The sequence below is a fragment of the Ruditapes philippinarum genome, unplaced genomic scaffold, assembly GCF_026571515.1.
Source record: "Ruditapes philippinarum isolate M1 unplaced genomic scaffold, ASM2657151v2 ctg9715_1_1_1_1, whole genome shotgun sequence".
Lineage (NCBI taxonomy): Eukaryota > Metazoa > Mollusca > Bivalvia > Venerida > Veneridae > Ruditapes > Ruditapes philippinarum.
Genome location: NW_026857332.1, coordinates 1 through 20081, shown reverse-complemented (window position 1 = coordinate 20081; position 20081 = coordinate 1). Strand labels below are relative to the sequence as shown.

At 35.0% G+C, this 20081-nt stretch overlaps 3 protein-coding genes across 3 annotated transcripts; 1 reads left to right on the top strand and 2 right to left on the bottom strand.

The window, feature by feature from the left end:
- Positions 1–1375: 1375 nt before the first annotated feature.
- LOC132749404 (uncharacterized protein K02A2.6-like) lies at positions 1376–2371 on the bottom strand. Its single transcript, XM_060739134.1, has one exon. It carries the CDS (start codon positions 2369–2371, stop codon positions 1376–1378), a length of 996 nt encoding a protein of 331 aa, XP_060595117.1.
- Positions 2372–6164: 3793 nt separating this feature from the next.
- Positions 6165–10112, top strand: LOC132749405 (uncharacterized). The gene is made up of 2 exons (XM_060739135.1): positions 6165–6381; positions 8274–10112. The coding sequence occupies exon 2, from the start codon at positions 8274–8276 to the stop codon at positions 9444–9446; it is 1173 nt and encodes a 390-aa protein (XP_060595118.1). The 5' UTR covers positions 6165–6381; the 3' UTR covers positions 9447–10112.
- A 3668-nt stretch (positions 10113–13780) lies between these two features.
- Positions 13781–16675, bottom strand: LOC132749403 (uncharacterized). Its single transcript, XM_060739133.1, has 4 exons — positions 16530–16675; positions 15371–15578; positions 14664–14840; positions 13781–13939 (listed from the first exon to the last, which is right to left on the bottom strand). Exons 2-4 carry the CDS (start codon positions 15554–15556, stop codon positions 13916–13918), a joined length of 387 nt encoding a protein of 128 aa, XP_060595116.1. The 5' UTR covers positions 15557–15578; positions 16530–16675; the 3' UTR covers positions 13781–13915.
- Positions 16676–20081: the final 3406 nt, after the last annotated feature.

The following is a 20081-nucleotide window of genomic DNA, read 5'->3' as shown; positions in this document are numbered from 1 at the left end:
ATACTTTAATTTTAAATGATCATATAGCATGAAAAAAAATTTACACAGCCTTTGTTTTTGTTTGGTTTCACAAAAAAAAGCCCGCTTTTCATTCTAAAAACTTTATTGACGGGGGTTTTTTTTGGGTTGTTTTTTGTGGGTTTTAATATTACTAAATCAAAAGGTCGGGACTCATTTTTTTAGATATGAACACACATTCCCCCCTCCCTTAAATTAAAGTTATAGACATAGAACTCCCAATGTTTGGCTTCTGTATTCAACCATTTATTAAATTTTGTCTTTTGGGGGTTAAGCACATTTTTTTTCCTTTGGGTTAGTTATCAAACATTTTAAAATGGTTCCCAAAATGCCCACTAAAATTAAAAATATTTTTTTCCCTTAGGTAAAATTTACTTAAAACCCCCCTATGTCTTAAATGGTCTTTAACCCCTTATTTGCGATTAAAATCAAAAAATACAAATAAAATGTTGGGTTAAAATTTGAATAATTTTTTTAAAATGTTACAAAAAACAGAATCAATTTAAAAAATATTCGGGGAAATTCCGGGTAATTGAAATTCAGTATTCCCTTTTGGGAATATTAATTGTTTGCCCCTTTAAAAAAAAACTTTAAAGGTTTATATAAAAGGTTTTAAACAAAATACAAAATTTGGTAAAACCCCACAGTTTTGTATTCAATAAACAATTAAGAGAACTTTACTTGAATAATCATGAAAAGAACGAACTATTATCAAAAATGAACTTTGATTAAATTTATGCAAATGTTACTTAATGATTAACATTAAGAGAAAACAACAATTTTAAAAATCTTGAAACTACTTAAAGGCTCATTTAGGTTTACTCATCACATAGTCTTTCATCTTCTGAGGCAAGACAGAACGAGTAGAGCGAGGAGGATTTCTCCTTGGAGTGACAGGTACAAGAGTTATATCAGGAGCAGAAGGGAGACTAGATTCAGGACTAGATACTAATTCAGGAGCAGCAGGGATACTAGATTCTGGACTAGAGGCTTGAGGGGCTTCATATTCCTCTTCATCCTCCAGCATCACTGCATTTTTGATTGGCCTAAAAAATGAAGAGTTTCGGGTTAAACAACGGCCATCCCGCTCTGCAGTTACCATACTACCCTTTTTCTCAATTACAGTGTAAGGATCTGGATCAAACGGTTGGGTAAGTTTATTCAGCTTTGGCTGTTTTGCTAGGACATGATTTCCAGGTTTGAGACTAGACTCCGACGTGTGTCGTCTTTGGTCAGCATAGGCCTTCATCTTAGTTTTACTCATAACATCATTGTTTACTATGCTATCAGAGACTGGGGCTTGATCAGACTTGGGAATATCTGGGAGACCAAAACTCATTTTCTACCGGTTAGAGCTTCAAAACGGAGAAATTTTGGTTGATGATTTGGGTGTTGCCCTATATTGCATAAGAAATTGATTAAGTTCAGACTTCCAATTTCTATTTCCTGACACGCAAGCTCTAACAAACTTGTTCAAAGTGCCCATAAACCGTTCCACATTACCGTTCGCTTCCGGCCACAGCGGAGTGATACGGCGATGTTTGAAACCACAAGCATTGGCAAAGTCTGCGAACTCCTGACTTTGAAAAGGCGGACCATTATCAGATTTCAAGACTTTTGGGAACCCTTGACGTGCAAATATGCCTTGAAGTCTGGGAATTACAACCTTTGCCGATGTGGAATGTACAATCTCAACTTCGGGATATCTGCTATGTTCATCAACAACTACTAGGATGTACTGACCAGATGGATATGGACCAGAAAAATCAACAGCCAATTCAGACCAAGGGCTAGAAGGCAGAACAGTGGGACATATAGGTTCTCTCTTGTTATGTCCAGGATATGATGCTTGACATGGAATACAGCTTTTCACAGCCTCCTCAACCATTTTGTCAATAGAAGGAAACCAGACTTTTTCCCGGAGGAGCTGCTTCGTCTTGACTATGCCTTGGTGGGCCTGATGAGCAATATCAACAACCCTGTCTTGTAATTGGGCTGGAATGACCAAACGATGATCTCTTAAAATAACACCATCATAGATTGAGAGCTCGTCTCGGAAGCGAACATACGGAATTAGAGTAGGATCATTCCACCAATCGCCAGTCTGAATGGCAGACATCACATTCTGCAAAGTAGGACATTTGCGTGAAGCAGCACGGACTTCGTCAAAAGTCAGTGACTTAGGCACAGCGTTATGACTGATGTATGCAACATAAGCTTCAGCAGCGTTATCGCGCTTAGGCTTATCATGTGGATGTCGACTCATATAGTCGGCTGGATTCAACTCATCTCGACCTGGTCGGTATTCGAGTTTGAACTGATATGGCATCAATCGAAGTCGCCAACGTTCCATCATGGCAGAAGCAGGTTTCTTACTGTCAATTATACCAAGAAGCGGCTTGTGGTCCGAAACACCTTGAACTCAGAAGCAAAACAGGTATAAATAGAAGTGTTCAACTCCGTAAACAACAGCCAGCATTTCCCGATCAGTCTGGGAGTATCTCTGCTCCACGTCGGTCAATGCCCGACTAGCATAACTAACAACTTTCCCATCTTGGGTAAGAATTGCGGATACACCAACAGGGGAAGCATCAACTAGAACTTCAGTGGGTTTATCAGGATTAAAATACACCATGACTTCGGTACTTGCTAGACAAGCTTTCAGCTTGTTGAATGCTTCGTCTTCCTTTTCTGACCAGCACCACAGCACATCTTGACGTGTAAGGCGCCTGAGAGGTTCAGTCAGTGTTGCATAGCGGGGTATAAATCTAGAGAAATACTGGGTCATACCAAGAAATGATCTAATCTCAGCAACATTAGATGGTGGTAAGCGGCCTATTATGTCCTTGATTTTCTGAGGGTCTGCAGAAACACCAAGACTACTGAAAACATGGCCAAAGAAAGTGATTTTATTAACAGAAAAGACACATTTGTCTTTGTTCAATTTGGCCCCTGAACTGCGAAGTTTCTCTAATGTCTGCATGAGCGCACGGTCATGGTCTGTTTGCGTCTTACCATGTATGATAATATCACCTGACAAGTTTCTTGCACCTTGAATACCTGAAATCAAATCAGAAATAACTTTCTGAAAAATCTCTGAGGCAGCGTTTACCCCAAATAACAGACGTTTATAACGACGTAGACCAACATGGGTACTAAATGTTGTGATGTAACGAGAGGGCTCTGAAAGGACAAGCTGATGATAACCATTAGAGAGGTCAAGTTTGCTAAAAACTGTAGAGGAATCAAGCTCAGTCATTAAGTCTTCAATGGTAGGCATGGGATGCTTTTCTCTAAGAATAGCCCGATTAGCCTGGCGCATATCAATGCAAATCCTAACTCCAGAAGACTTTTTAGGGACAACAACTACCTGACTGACCCACGGTGTAGGACCAGAAACTGGCTCAATCACATCAAGGTCCTCAAGACTCTTGAGCTCTTTCTCCACATCTTTACGTATGTGGAAAGGTATTCTACGGTGAGGTTGAGAAACTGGCTGCACCGTCTCATCAATGTGTAACTTGACTTCTACGCCTTTGATCATCCCCATAGCACCATCAAACAGCTCTGGAAACTGACCTGCAATCTAACTAACAAAATTTTTGGTGGGAATAGGGACAGAAGAAGCATATGTAAAGTGGATAATACCAAGACTTTGAGCAGTAGAAGAGCTTAGCAGACATTTAGAGTGCCTCGTTTCAATAAAGTCTACTACATAAATTTCAGTTTTTACAGTTTTATCTTTGAATTTAATTGTGCCAGTAAAGTATCCCAAGCAGGGTAGCGATACCTTTGAACCATACGGAAAAATGTTTGGAACAGGGTGACATAACACTGGTTTCTTTAAAAATTTGTTGTACACATCAAGATTAATAATGTTGCAAGTAGAACCAGTATCTACTAGAAAGTTAACATCAATATTAAAAACCTTAGCATTAACACATGGTGAGCTAGCATTTGACATATTAACATTGAAAATGAAATTGTCATCATCATAATAATCATTATCTGAACTCTCATCGTTGTTTACATTATTCACACTAACACTGGGTTTGTCATTGTCTGTAAAATTCACATGTTGACCTTCTTTGGAAATTCGTAGACGACATTCCCTAGCAAAATGATTCGGTTTGTTACAGTATCTACAAGTCTTTCCTTTTGCAGGACAAATTTTGTGATTGGTAAGCGAATTGCCACAGTTTCCACATTTAGAATTTCCACTGCTAGAGTGTCCCCGAAAACGTGAGCGAGAACCCCTACGAGAAGTAAAGCCACGCCTAGATCCACGAGAGTGACCCCTACCACGGACTTGTCCCATGGACATTGCGTTAACTGCGTTAACTGCCTGTTTACCCTCCATTTCTGAAGCACGAACTTCACTGAGTTCCAACGCACGGGCCTCGTCAATTATTTTTTTAAGTCATAGTTGTCCCGTAAGGCCCGCCTTCTGAGCCTGGATGATGTGCATCCTTGAACGATCTGGTTTAGGATTTCTGTATCTTTGTTGTGAAAGTCACACAAACTTGCTTGTGTTCGTAACCGAGTGTAAAAATTGTCAATGGTCTCACCAGATTCCTGCCTGATTTGTCGAAACTTGTACACTTCAAATGTAACATTCTTCTTTGGAGTGTAATAATCAGTTAATGTTTTTTTTCAGCGTTTCATATTCACATGACTCGGTGACCTCTGGATCTACACTTACGACCCTTGTTGCACCAATCCCCTTTTGTGCGTCAGTGAAACTGTCATATATGTCATACGTTTCCTCACCACAATAATGCAAGAGCAGTGCCTTTTTGCGCTTATCGTCACTGATGTCAGGGGCGGATACAGAACATGGTTTCCTGGGGGGGGGCTGACATATGGGTGGAAGACTTTGACAAAATTATGCTACAGGCGCAAATTGTGCTTGTTTGAATATTTGGCCATAATCTTGTTCATGTGACAAAAAATGTAATTGTTGGTTTTATATCTCATCATCTGAGTGGTGGTTTACATTGCTTTATACATGTGTACACTATTTATTTGTAAATATTTAGTCAATATGGAAATAATAAGATATATGTAATTGGGGTGGGCATGGGAGGGGTGTCCCTCGCATAGACTGAGAAATTTTGAAATGTGATGTTGAAAATGGTGTTATTTCCTTGACTTTCTAGTGCTGTTTATGGTACCTTTTGGATGGTTTAACATCACATTATATTTTGTATAGGTTGATGTCTGCAGAGTTTTTTTTTAAAATAGAATTGCCCTGGTGTTTAATAGTAAGCATTTACAAAATAACAGCACACATACCGTTGATAAAAATAATTTCAAACATTCAATCAATTTACTCATCTTAATAATAGACATTTTTCCTTAATAAAAGTGTTATTGAAATACTGTCTTTCTATTGTACAAAAAAAAGTAATCTCAAACACTAATATTTTGATTTTTTTCCATCAATGAATCCATTTTAGATTATGACTAAAGAGGTCGGTACAATCTAAATTTTATTTAAAAGTATAACTGCCATAAAAAGTTAATGAAAGCAAATGACTTCATAAAAATCTTAGTAAAACTAGTTATTAAAATGTGATTCCTTTAATATTATCTTTATAAAACTCGCCACTTTTTTAATTTACAAATCATAATTTTCATTTTCTTAATTATAAGGCTTTCCCAAAGAAAATGGAGAAGCAAAGAAAGTAAAATATTGTTGGCGTCCGCGCCGAAGCGCGGCGCCCATTGCGTCCACGCCGAAGCGCGGCGCCTATTATGGAATGAAATCAGATTTTGTGAAAGGGCGACAGCAACTTCTCGAGCCTTTTACAGTTGTTCATAATAAAAGCCGATCTTTCCGATCGGTATGAGGGTGCTTGATTATTAATTAGTCGCGATATGTACAATGAATGGCGAACTGGAGAATTTCGCAATGCAAACATTTTCAAATGAAATAACCTTTTCCGTCAATAAATCGCGCTCTTCGGGGTATTTTTGTTTATCATTTTGTAGTACACAGTGGGTTATTATGGTATGTTTTTCCGAAAGCTGTTAATAGAATGATGAGTTTATGACCTAAATATTCCGAAAATCTATTTATAAGATTTTATGAACACATAAAATAATTTATGTCGTTGGCCCCCTTTTTCTCTTGATTACAAATTTTCCCTATTACTGAATTGTTACGGTCAACATCAGTTTTTAGCCTTCTACATAAATTAACTTTTTAGCCAATGAGGTCGTGACTTAAGATCACGTGATGCTTTCGAACCAATCAGGGCTCGTAAGCTTTCATAGCGAATTTTTTATGGCGAAGGAGAAGCTCTCGCCAATTTTTTCAACGAAATTCTCAAGATTTTACATTAGTATCTTTGTTTCAAGGTGAAACATTATCGCAATATATTAGTTTATTGTTATTAGAAGTTGTTGGACGTTAATTGTTGGGGCGGCGACCCCGTTTTTGTCTCCATTTCCAGTGTAAAGTGGCAGATTTTCACGTGAGCTGTAAACAAAGGAATTTTTCATTGTTATACAACCATCATGGCTGAAATCACGGCGCCTAAAATACAAATATTTGGACACTCATTTGTGAAAAGACTAAGGGAATTCATTCGAGGAGATAGTACGCAGCGATATGATTTGAACCTACATGGCAAGGCAATGGTTCAATATTCCGGATATTCGGGCGCTACAGTGTCAATACTTCGACAACGCCTAGAGGTTGTTTACGATTTCAATCCCGACATAGTTGTTTTGGTTATCGGCACAAACGATATATACAGGCCAGATATTTCTCCTCGATCAGTCGCACATAGCATCGTTGACCTGGTGGACACCCTTTTGTTTGTGGCACAAGTTCAGAAAGTTATAGTGTTACAAGTCCTGCACAGACTTTCTCCATCAGTTCATACTAGATATCCAGTAGATGTTGACTGGTTTAATGTTCGTGTTGATGAACTCAATTCTCTATTGATGGAAAACCTGAACAAACAAGAACACAATAGATCATATTTATGGCGTATGAAGGGATTTTGGTCATCAGCCTGTAAACATCAAAATTTCTCATCAGATGGATGTCACTTGTCTAACGCTGGTCAGCTCCGCCTCATAAATAATATAAGAGCAGCTGTGGTCGCCGCCCTGAAACGTTCCATCTGCAATGCCAATGCATAAGATATGTATTTTTATATCATGTCTTTTATCATGCCATAGTTAAAGCTAATATTTTCATTATAGTAGTCACCACATAGGTGGTCGTCAATTGGTTCATTAGCTGTAATACTCATCACTACTGTTCAAATCAACCCTGTAAGGGTGGACAATTTTCTATTAACTCCGGCTTACTTGCTTCAAGCATACATATCTAATTCTCTATGGTTACTATTTCAATGACTTATGAGTCATTTTTTCAGGCAACATGTTTGCCAACATTTAGTATATAGTTTTGTTGTGACAAGGGTTACATTTTCCTATACAAATAATTTGATTTGGTTTTAATAACTTAGTACATACCTATGTTTCATGCCACCTAATTGACAGATACTGATAACACTTACAGAAGGATATTCGTACTGTATGCAGTATGGGAAAAACTGGTGCTTCCTTCAAACACATTAATAATGTTGCCAGGGTGTGGCGCATTATTTGTAAATTTTATGCTTTCAAACTTATTCCAATAATCACATGCAATAACACATGCATGCATTATAAATACTGGTTCAATTTAAAGTTTATGTCTGTGTGAGTCCGTTTTTAGTTCACACACATAATATTTTCATGGTTTAGTCTTAATCCATGTTTGTGTGATTTAGTTTCCAGTTCACACACTTAATTTACATGGTTTAGTTTATAGTCCATGTCTGTGTGATTTAGTTTACAGTTCACACATTTTTTATTACATGGTTTAGTTTACAGTCCATGTCTGTGTGATTTAGTTTACAGTTCACACATAATATATACATGGCTTAGTTTACAGTCCATGTTTGTGTGCTTTAGTTTAAAGTTCACACATATTATACATGTTTATACATTGTTTAGTTTGCAGCCCAAGTTGGTGCGCATTAGTTTACGATTGACACGCATTATACGAACATGGTTTAGTTACCAGTCATATTTGTAGGCTTAATATTATAGCCGTCAGCTTATGTTTACAATTACCTCACACATCAAATTATGAGTCTTATTTTACAATGGAGGTTGTTAGGCTGTTTGCATATATAAGGTTGTGTTTTCCATTTATTTGATTTCTGACAGTCATATTTCATTCTTTTCAGATGAAACCTCCTAATAGGAGAAAAGGAGTGAATGCCCCATGTTCATGTACTTGTGGCGCAGCAAACACAACCAAGGATTCTTCGCGGAAGAAAACTAAACGCCCGAAAGTTGGGGTTTCCACAACTCCTGTACAACAGAGCTCTTTGGGGATACCATCTCCTACACCAGATCAAGTAACACAACAGATGGGAAATAACACCACAGATGCTAGTACTGAGAGCCATCATGGCGTGTCGCATACACTTCCTGCTATGAATTCTCAATCAATGGCTAGTACGTGTCAATATGACTTTCCAAATCCGTCTACGTCAGATGCGCCTAATTATTCTCCTGGCAATCCAATTCCGCATTTATCGTCAGCAATGTCAGACATGCAATCAAGTGATTCAGATTCGGATGAAGATGACGTCCCATTTGTTCCGTCTTTTCAAGATGCTATTTCACATCATTCACATGCAATTTTATCAGGTAATGGCATTCAGTTTGCGGAGCCAATCAGCACTCCTATCCTGAATCAAATTAAGAGGGCTACCTGTAAAGCTATTTGGAGAAACAAGTATGTCGATATGGCAGACCTCCTACCGTCCTCTTTAAACCCTCAACCTACACATTACACTTTACAAGTAGATAATCGCTCCAATTTCACAATAAACCCTACATCCAAATCAAAAAGAATACAAAACGTTGAAGTATGGACAACTGCATTTATACGTTTTATGGCAGTATACTTGCAACGGCTCCCACTAGAAGCCCAGCAATTGCTTAAATATATGGAGATCGTCCGAGATTTAGCTCGACGACGTCCAGGCTTTGCATTTTTATACTATGACACGCAATTTCGAATGTTGCGGGAGTCGCTTGCTCTTCCCTGGGATCGAATTCATACTGAATTCTGGTTAATGGCTAGTACTTCCATACCACAACCCCAGTCCTTTCGAGCCCAACACAATACAACACGTAGTAACAACTACAGCAAGCCAAGACGTTTCCTTGAAAAAACATGTTGGAACTACAATAAACGTAGTCAGTGTCATAACACCTCCTGCAACCATCCACACTTATGTGGGTTCTGCAAGGGATCCCATCCAGCATATCAATGCAAGTTCCCCAACAAGGAAACAGCATATAAAGCACTCTCACAATCCAACACAACCTCCAGACCAACCAAATAATGGCCCGGCATTTACTCCAGTTACTCCCATAAAAATATCAGTTCTTGCCCCACTTCTTCATGGTTACCCTCTAGCACAATATTTAATTCAAGGTTTCTCCAATGGTTTTAAGTTAGGTTTCAAAGGTCAAATGTCAGCTTCAGCACCATCCAACTTAAAGTCATGTGACGATTCTCCAGATATAGTGTCCCAAAAACTGACAAAGGAATTAGAGTCAGGCAGAGTAAAAGGTCCTTTTGTAGGTCCACCTTTCCCAGAACTGCATTTAAGTCCAATTGGCCTGGTTCCGAAAAAATTGCCAGGTCAATTTAGGTTAATTCACCACCTCAGTTATCCTCATGGCAATTCAGTCAATGACTATATTGATTCTAATTTTTCTTCTGTCAACTATTGTACATTCGATGACGCAGTTCAATTATTGCTGGATTTAGGTCCAGGGACCTTGTTTAGCAAAACCGATATTGATTCAGCTTTCCGTTTGATTCCCATTCACCCAGATGACCATCATTTATTGGGCTTTAAATTTTTAGGACATTTTTATTTTGATCCTTGTCTACCTATGGGGGCATCTTCGTCTTGTGCCATCTTTGAACGTTTTAGCTCCGGTTTGCAATATATCGCTAAAAAAGTTTTAAAAATTCATTACATGATTCACATTCTAGATGATTTCTTATCATTAGCTCACTCATTTTTTTCCAGAATAATTATTCTCGTAATTGTGAAAAATGACCCAAAATTGAAAAGCGTTGCAACGCTTTCCACTCAAATCGGACCGAGAATAGCACAAACATATGATTTTCAGTGTATTTCTGAGTATATTTCTTTATTTAATTTATATTTCTGTTTTATGTGCCCCAGGTGATCTATGTGAGAAATTAAAATTTTATGTTTTAGGCTTTTAAACTAAAAGTTTTAGCTTATATCAGAAATTTTATTCTTTAGTTAGAAAAAAATTGATTTCACTTGACAATAGTTTATGACTGGTATAACCTTTAATGTTTAATTGGTTCAGGGGAAATAATGCTGGTGAACAAAACAAAAAAACCTGAAATTTACTATTTGGGATAATAGAAGTATGGGTACATACCTTTACCATGGTGAGCAGCCAGTGATAGTTTAAAGGATCAGACCTCAAACCAATCCTGCAACATTAACAATTTTTGATGTTTTGTGAACGCTTTAGGAATTCCATATGTTTTTGTTTTAATTCTGATATGTATACTGAAGACCGCATGGACAAGATGGTACTAGAGGTTACTTCTTATACTGTTGTGTTGCTATGTCCATGTATTTAATTTTGATAAGAGGCTATATGCCTGTTTTATGTTTATTATTGTGACCTTTGTAATTGTCATCTGCTGTATTTTTTGTTACAAAATGTATTTAATTAATCACTATTTTCCTATAATGGGACTCCATTTACACTTGTTTACATGATTGAACTGTAAATAACTTTTTGATGTATTTTTTAGATTGCTTTCTGTTTTAAGTTCTTCAGCTGATCTACTTAAGGGTTCATTTTTTATGTTTTTTATAGGCTTTTGGAGTTCCTTCAATAAACAATTTTCCCACTACTCCACAATGTATTGGTATATTTTTTTGTCTTTTCACTAGAGATTATCATCTAGATCTAGGTACTTCTGTAAAGACTAATACAAACACACCAGTCAGTTAAATTGTTTTTTGGAGTTCAATTATTTTGTAAATTTCAAAAAACAACTGTTTTTTTTATTTTGTATGTATGTTCAAGTATATCAGTTTTATCTGACTTGCAACTTTTGTAAATTTGAAAATGAGTTTTGTATTTATAAGTAATTTGGTTCTAGTCAGTGGAAAACTTAACTTAGTCAGTGATTAAAAATAGTCAGGGGAAACATTATTTTTCATATATTTTTCTCAGTTTTGTTTCTCATCTGCCTGCATGTTGCTTTGAAAAAAAAACAAAACCCAAAAACCATTTCATTATAATTTACCCTCAGATTTTAATATTCAAACTTAGTTTGACTATACGAAAAAATACCTAAAATAATCTTATGTCTATTTGTTTACCGAAAATAATCTTAAGTCTACTTGTTTACCTAGAATAATTTTATTAGAGCCCTGTTCTCATTCTGTTATCATTAGCTACATTTGTGAAGTTGAATCAGAATGTGGTTTAGTTGTATTGATTCATATGGAACGCCGTGACTGTCTTATGTAATCAATGTTTTTGTTATCTTGTGAAACGATGATATTATTTTGTCGTTTGAGCATGTTAACATGTGCAATTTACATCATGTCTTGTCAAATGAACATGCTGACTTGTACAAACAGCATGTAAACTTGTCAAACTATTATGATGACATGTGCAGACAACATGCTATCTTGTCAAAGTATCGTGATGACTTGTGCAAACAACATGTTAACTTGTCAAAGTATAATAATGACTTGTGCAAATGACATGGTAACTTGTCAAAATGTAATGATGACTTGTGCAAACGTCATGTGAACTTGTCAAATTATTGTGATGACATGTGCAAACAGCATGTTAACTTGTCAAAATGTCATGATGACTTGTGCAAACGCCATGTTAACTTGTCAAAGTATAATGATGACTTGTGAATAGGACATGTTAACTTGTCGAACTATCGTTATGACATGTGCAAACAGCATGTTAACTTGTCAAAGTATAATGATGACTTGTGCAAACAGCATGTAAACATGTCAAATAACCATGATGACTTGTGAAGACAACATGTGAACTTGTCAAAGAATCGTGATGACTTGTGCAAATGACATGTTATCTTGTATCATGCTGACATGTCAAAAAGCACTGTTAACTTGTCAAAGTATCATGCTGACTTGTGCAAATACCATGCTAACATGTCAAAATTCAATGATGACATGTGTAAACAGCATGTTAACTTGTCGAATTATCGTTATGACATGTGCATACAGCATGTTAACTTGTCCAAGTATCATAATGACTTGTGCAAACGACATGTCAACTTGTCCAAGTATAATGATGACTTGTGCAAATGCCATGCTAACTTGTCAAAATTTCAAGATGACATGTGCAAACAGTATGTTAACTTGTCAGATCATCGTGATAACATGTGCAAACAACATGCTAAATGTCCTAGTATCATGATGACTTGTGAAAAGCAACATGTTAACTTGTCCAAATTTCATGATGACATGTGCGAACAGCATGTTAACTTGTCAAGGTATCGTGATGACTTGTGCAAACTACATTCTAACTTGTCAATGTATCATGATGACTTGTGCAGACAACATGTTGATTTGTCAAAGAATCGTAATGACTTGTGCAAAACACATGTTAACTTGTTATGGTATTATGAGCATGTCATCACGATAATTCGACAAGTTAACATGCTGTTTGCACATGTCATCATGAAATATTAACAAGTTAACATGTCGTTTGCACAAGTCATTATGATATTTTGACAAGTTAACATGTCGGTTGCACAAGTCATCATGATACTTAGACAAGTTAACATGTTGTCTGCACATGTTATAATGATTATTTGACAAGTTAACATGCTGTTTGAACAAGTCAGCATTGTCTTTAGACAAGATATGATGTAAATTGCACATGTTTATATGCTTAAATGACAAAATAATATCATCATTTCACAAGATGGCAAAAGCATTGATGGCATAAGACAGTCACGGCGTTCCATAGTTTCAATTGAATTTTGACATGGTCACTTTGTTTGCTATGTCAGACACTTTTCTTGTTTATATTAACTTTCTTTATTGAATTAAAATGAGTTAAGATACTAGTTTGTGTTTATTTTCTGTCTTGGTAAAGAAAGGTTCAAACAGCACAGTTTCTTTGATGTAAACATTTGAGGCCATCTATCTTTGATTAAGATTTTTAACTAAGTGTTTCTTCATTGCTGTGTTTTCAAATCTCGCTAGGCACTTTTGATTCTATCATGTGGATAGCTATTCAGAAAGATGGTGTTTCAAATGCACAAAAGGACACCAGTGGCCATCCGCCACTTGTAAAACTTAAAACCCAACAACCCGACAACCCAAGCAACCATACAAAAAGAATTTCTGAATTATTTAATCCAAACAGAGACATGTTCATGTATATATCTCTAGATTTATTGTGTCCATTGCTTGTGTCGTACATTTAAAATCATGCACAATATCTAAGTTTAAAAAGTACATTTTCAATGATTCATCAGTTATTTAAAAATGAAGACCATATCATCAATGCACAGTAATTTACACCAAAATTACACTAACGATATAATTATAAAGAAACGATTTTTGATAAGCTTATTTTATTGGGATGAAATTTAAAAACAACAACAATATTGAATTACGTTATGATTATTATAACGTTAATTATGGCATTATGCATAATCAATTAAGTTGGCTGGACATATATGTGCATGAATTCTTCAGTAGCGTGAGTAGACCCCTCTTTTTATTATGTTTGAATCATAGTTTCTTTATTCTTTCGATACTGCTATAACCTGAAAAGGAAATAAATTTATTTATGTATATCTATTTGTTTAAATGAAACACACATAAGAATAGAAAACATTTGTTGTGATTTTATATGTAAATGCCATATGAAAAAGTATTATTATTATAACCGGTAAAAAGTTAATGAGCCGTGTCATGAAAAAATCAACATAATTGGTTTGCGACCAGCATGGATCCGGACCAGCCTGCGCTTCCGCGCTGTCTGATCAGGATCCATGCTGTTCGCTATCAGTTTCTCTACTTGTAATAGAGTTGGTAAGCGAACAGCATGGATCCTTATCAGACTGCGCGGATGCTTGTCGCAAACACACTCTGTTGGTTGTGTCATGACACGGCTCAAATATACATGTATATAGCACAAACGTATTTGACATCACTAAATGGTAGGAGATGTTAAGTTTATTCCAATATATTGAGTAAATGTGCACCTTTATTTAGTAAGTTTAAAGATAAAAATATTACAGTACAATATTAATATAATTTTTATTATTATACATCTGTTAAATAGTATCAAAGATTTGTTTAAAAAAATCACGTGATAGAATTACTTTCAATCCGTATTTAGTAAAAAATAGCCGAGGAGCTTCGACTGCACTTACATTTATATGGTTTGAGCGTATGATACGGAAAAACAATAACTATAGAGTTTTAATTTCTAATTTATATGTGTATGCTTTTGTTTACAATCTATTTGACTTAAAGTAAACATACCCAGTCATAAAATATTGTCGCCGCCTTGCTGTTTTTCATAATACTTTCGTGCGAATATTCAGACACTTTATTCATAGCCTTCGCACGAGTTTCTTGCGAAATCTTATCATAATCGACATCCCCTATGACCTTCAGAAACGATGATCCCCCTAGCGCCTTTTGTATATTTCTCCATTCCTGTAGATAAATATACTTTTAAGTAAGACCAGTGTATGCCATATAATATGACCATTAAAACATGTAACGTAACGTTAACAATATTTACCGTTGAAGGCGTGATTATTATCGCAGTAAAGGTAATACGATTTCCAAGCTGATATTGAAAACATATGGTAGGAAATGGCACATAGAGGCCACAAGATAGAATAATATTGCAAATGTCACCTGTATGTCATCGTTCATGGAAAGATGCTTCTTAATTACGATGTAACTTTGTAGTATATAGATATCAGAGTGTTATATGATCATGCAACAAGAATGATAACATGCCATTTTACTTTATTACAGTACTAGTGTAGTAATTATACTAGTTATTATTAGTCATTGACTGCAAGCAAAACATTAAGGTGTTATGAATGTCTCTCATATCACATCATCGTTTCAAAATGAATTTCATTTTAGAATACGTTTCTTACTATCTCCAATTAATCATTTTCATTCAATTAAGGTTGTGACATCAGTAATTGATTAAAAATGAAAACATGTACCAAATCAGCCCCTTTGTGTCCTAGTAAAATCATCACAGCTTCCAATACATCTTTTACAGCTTGTGGTGGGCTCGCAAAACTTTTAGTTTCTGTCAGATCTTTCTTCGGTATAGCGGCTACAGCGTTGCTGGCAACTGATATACGAGATATTCTATCATCGTCTATCACCTGTCCTGATGACGTCATCTTGTTTTATAGTGAATTGATCCTGTAAAAAATAATATTAAGAATATACATGACCTAGTTTAATGACATTTTTCTTTTTTGTATTTTCAACAAACTCAAAACGATCCTCTTCTTTGGAAAGGCAGAGTGAAATTTGACAGATATTCAGCAGTATAAAAGTTATATAAAATGAGACTCTTGTCTACTGCTTGCAATGAAAAACTACTTGGTGTCATATCATACTGAACATTTCATAAAATGTTCGCAGTTAGTTAGAATCCATTTCCATTAAAAGTTTTGTTCACTTCAAGCTGCATGACAAAATATTTCAAGACTATCGAACTTGTGAAAAATGTACTCTAAGACTTTAAGAAAAATAAATATATATTCAAGACAAAAGTAATAATTTACTTGTTATGTACGATTAATTACTGATTTTATACTGCATGGCTAATGCAATAAGGATTATTCTGCATATTTTGAGGTAATTTACGTGGACTGTAAGTACCGTTAATTCCTTTCTTTGTTTATTTTACATTATTTTACTTAATAAACATTTTTAATGAAAATTATTGTGAATCTGGAGGCATGCTGCTTTAAAATTGAATATCCAAGTGACGTGCGTATTCATGACCATTGTATAAATTTATTATTGAGTGTGAATTTAAGCGAGTGGGGTGTATATTACGGGTATCAGATTTTATTAATAGGAGCAATAAATTCCTAGAGTATAAAATTTCGAAATATTGAAATCTGTGTTTTCGACAACTGTGAACTCTAAAAGTAAAATTTATTATGATTATATACCCTGTTCCATTATTTCCGAAAAATATATTTAGTCCTAAGGTACACTGACGCTGTAAAGCAAGATCTAGTGTCTGTGACTGTATAGGAATATTCTTAGGTTTGGTTCTTGACAATAGATTACACACAAAAGAAAACATTTGAAAGATATTTTTAAGTCATAACAATGAGAAAATTATAAATGTCTTACCTTCGGAAAGTTTAACCTGAACGTCTAACGTTTCTGAATTAGAAATCACTTCATGAAGCATATATATATACAAGTTTACTGGCTGTATTCAGTGACTAATTCGGGTATTCTTTTCCATTAAGGTAAATTTCCAATATATAAATATATATATTTGCAATATAAACTTGAAATATATCATGAGGTCAAATAATCGATCATAATTAGTCATGTATATATTCATATTCATTCTATAAGGCCGCTTTCAAAATGTTTTCACGCTGAAAAAAGAAGCTCAAATTGAATTAATTTTAAGTGATGTGTTAGTTATATCTAAGTCACCATATATAAGGATTTATAACTATAAAAGTTTGAGATAATTAAATCTTTGATCTGATTTAAATGCGTATTGAAGATTTGGTTTTAAAGTTATACATTACAGTGATAGTAATACGGTAAAATATCAGGTTGATAAAAGTAGCCCAGTTCTTTTGTAATTATTTACTATTGTTGATATTGAAATACCCGGGTAGAATTAGACTGAATTCTGATTGTAAATATGTAATTGATACAAGTTTCTTTTCTGTAATATTTCTTAAAGCAGCGCGCCTCCAGATATGTGTTAGTTTATAGGAAAATAATGAGTCATGTTGATTAAATGATTTAGTCTACCCCAAGGTACGAACAATTATTGCCCATAATTTATCAAAATATGCAGAAATTCCTTTTTTTACTTTGTATGTTATCGTTTTAAAATATGTTGGTAATAAATGAGTAAATGCTATCATATTTTGCTTAGTACATCTGCTTTGTGAATAGTTATACATTTCTTAAAAAATCTCTTAAGTTTGTTTTTTTTTATTTATTTTGTTTTTAAGCACAACAAAACATACTGAAAATGCCTCGTAATGCCTCTTTGTATCTCTTAAACCGAGCAAATACTTTTAAAAGACATTTATGTACTATATGCATTATTAAAATGTTCATTTTGCAATTGGGTTCACGATCAAATTTGACCTCCAATATTTTTGATTTAGATAAACCTTCAGTCAGTTGAATTGTCTTTCACTGAAATATACGTCGTTGTATACTAATAAGAAACATATGGAAAGAGTGTATTTACTGTTTAATGCAGACGCGTCACTAGACTTTAGGAATAAAGACATGTGTTGCCATGTTCCAAATAGTGATTATAAATAAGGTGCTGACTTAACAGGAACAACACAACGCCCGTCATTCAGCCTCTTTGATAATTTATGATAGGTACACAAAGTGACTAAAATTTCATCAAATTTGCACAAAAATACTATGGATGGATGGTAACATATAAAACTAAATATTTGGTTCGCCCCCCCCCCCCCCCCGTTTTATGTCTTAAATCACGATCCGCGCCTCCGCGGGGCGAAGTTTTTTTTATTAGAAAAACGAAAACACGAATGACACAAATCAGCCACCATAGTATATATTTAAGATCAACACTGAATGTCAACTCCTTTTTTCTTTAAGTTTACTATACGCCCGTTTCAAAAACGGGTCGTATTATAGTGAACACTCCTGGCGGATGGGCGGCGTCCAATTTTGTCCGGACCATATCTCCTACACACATGGGGAAATTTATTTTATTAAAACTACATAGAAATGTTCAACACTATGAGAAGCCGTATCGCGGGCATGAACCAGGTCTCTATGTTAAAGGTCAAGGTCATACTTAGAGCTCCTTGAAGAACGCTTGTCCGAAGCAAAACTTTTACATGCATTGAGGGATTTTAATGTAACTTGACACAAATATTCACCATTGTAAGGCTAAGTATTGCGCGCATATTTCAGGTTTCTGCTACCAAACTCAATGTCACACACAGGTCAAATTTAAGATAAAAACCGAAGATGTATACAGGGACCATTTAGTCATCATTTATTGATGGATTGTGACACTAATGATACCTATCATGACTACAAGTGTGACACATGTAATATAGGTTAATAATTGCAAGGTCAAGGTCACTAGACATGATAAAATACTAGTATCCAGATATCATCCGGATATTGCACAGAGCATATCTCCTATATACATATGTATAATGCCCATATCTCTGTAAAAAGCTTTTGTGACGGAACTGTTTTGCGATAATGATGCCCTTGTTGTTATTGTAAATTATCTACTATTTAACTAAAGGTTACATATTTTGTTTATTTGATACAACCACTTGAAATGTACAGATTATGTTTCAAGCTAAGGATGCCTAAAAAGAAAGGAAAAAATACCATTTTGTAAACCAATAAAAATATGCACATGAATTGATTTGTATAGACTTTCCAACTTTACACTTGAATTATATTTGTATATACTTAATATAAGTAGTTTCACAGAAAGTATAACAGAAACAATTTCGTTTTTGTTTTTTTTTATCACAGTATAAAAGTGTCCTTTTTATATAGATAGGACTGTCAACATTAAAACAGGCAGATACGTGGATAATCCGGTAATCACTACTGAACTGTAAAGAAAACAATTTTTAACACTGACACTTAAACTGTCCATTTAAATAGTTTTAATGTATGTCAAAAGATAAGGAAGAAGAAGAAGAAGAAGAAGAAGAAGAAGAAAATGTTATTTAACTTATACATTTACATGTATCTCGTTATACATCAATACATATAAAACATTTTGTCACGGTTGGTATTCAAATGAAAGAGAATAATTAATGTTTCAGTTTATACAATATGGAGAATAAGCTCTAATAAACATGAATTAGATATTTAATAACATCAATAATAAACTAATAAAGTGTCTAACAGTGAAAATAATGAATATAGTTATAGTCTTAAAGTCTAGGATATGAATTCAATAAATTATTTAAATAGTTTTAATGTATGACAAAAGATAAGGCTTGCGATGAAATAAGTAGTATTTATGAGCGCGTCATGACAAAACCAACATAGTACGTTTGCGACCAGCATGGATCCAGACGAGCCTGCGCATCCGCGCAGTCTGATCAGGATCCATGCTGTTCGCTTACAAACCCTATATCAAGTAGAGAAACTGATAGCGAACAGCATGGATCCTGATCAGACCGCGCGGATGAGCAGGCTGGTCTGGGTCCATGCTGTACGCAAACCCATTAAGTTGGTTTTATCATGACGCGGCTCATGTGACTTTGGGCGACCCTATAAGTTCCCATCTATTTATCCAAAGAACACTGTGAAAACCAGAAGTAACGACGCTGTTGCTGACAAAGACATTGCATCGGACCCTGTGTAATAAAAGAAAAAAAATACAACAAATATAAACATTTAAAAAAAGAAGAAATAAATGAAATGCAATTACACAGCTAGAGCAGTAATATCGTAAACCGTGACCTTTCTCATTTAATAATGTTATAAATGACTTACTATTAGTTCTTAATTGTTGATATTTATTTCGCGGTTTATTCTTTTAAATACAAGAATAATTTTTCTCTGAGTACTTTGGACATAAAACAAAACTGGTAAAAACGTTTATATTTGATGTACTTTAATAGTTTCCGAAACGATACTCATTGGCTAATAACCTAAACAATCTCTTTCTTCTGTTGCTTT

Excerpts from the sequence above, each read along its gene's own strand:
- LOC132749405 (XM_060739135.1), top strand. The coding sequence starts at position 8,274 with ATGAAACCTCCTAATAGGAGAAAAGGAGTGAATGCCCCATGTTCATGT.
- LOC132749403 (XM_060739133.1), bottom strand. The coding sequence starts at position 15,556 with ATGACGTCATCAGGACAGGTGATAGACGATGATAGAATATCTCGTATA. Across the intron at positions 14,841-15,370 it reads GACACAAAGGGGCTGATTTG|GAATGGAGAAATATACAAAA; the intron begins GTACATGTTTTC and ends ATTTATCTACAG. Across the intron at positions 13,940-14,663 it reads CGACAATATTTTATGACTGG|GTTATAGCAGTATCGAAAGA; the intron begins GTATGTTTACTT and ends TTTCCTTTTCAG.
- LOC132749404 (XM_060739134.1), bottom strand. The coding sequence starts at position 2,371 with ATGGAACGTTGGCGACTTCGATTGATGCCATATCAGTTCAAACTCGAA.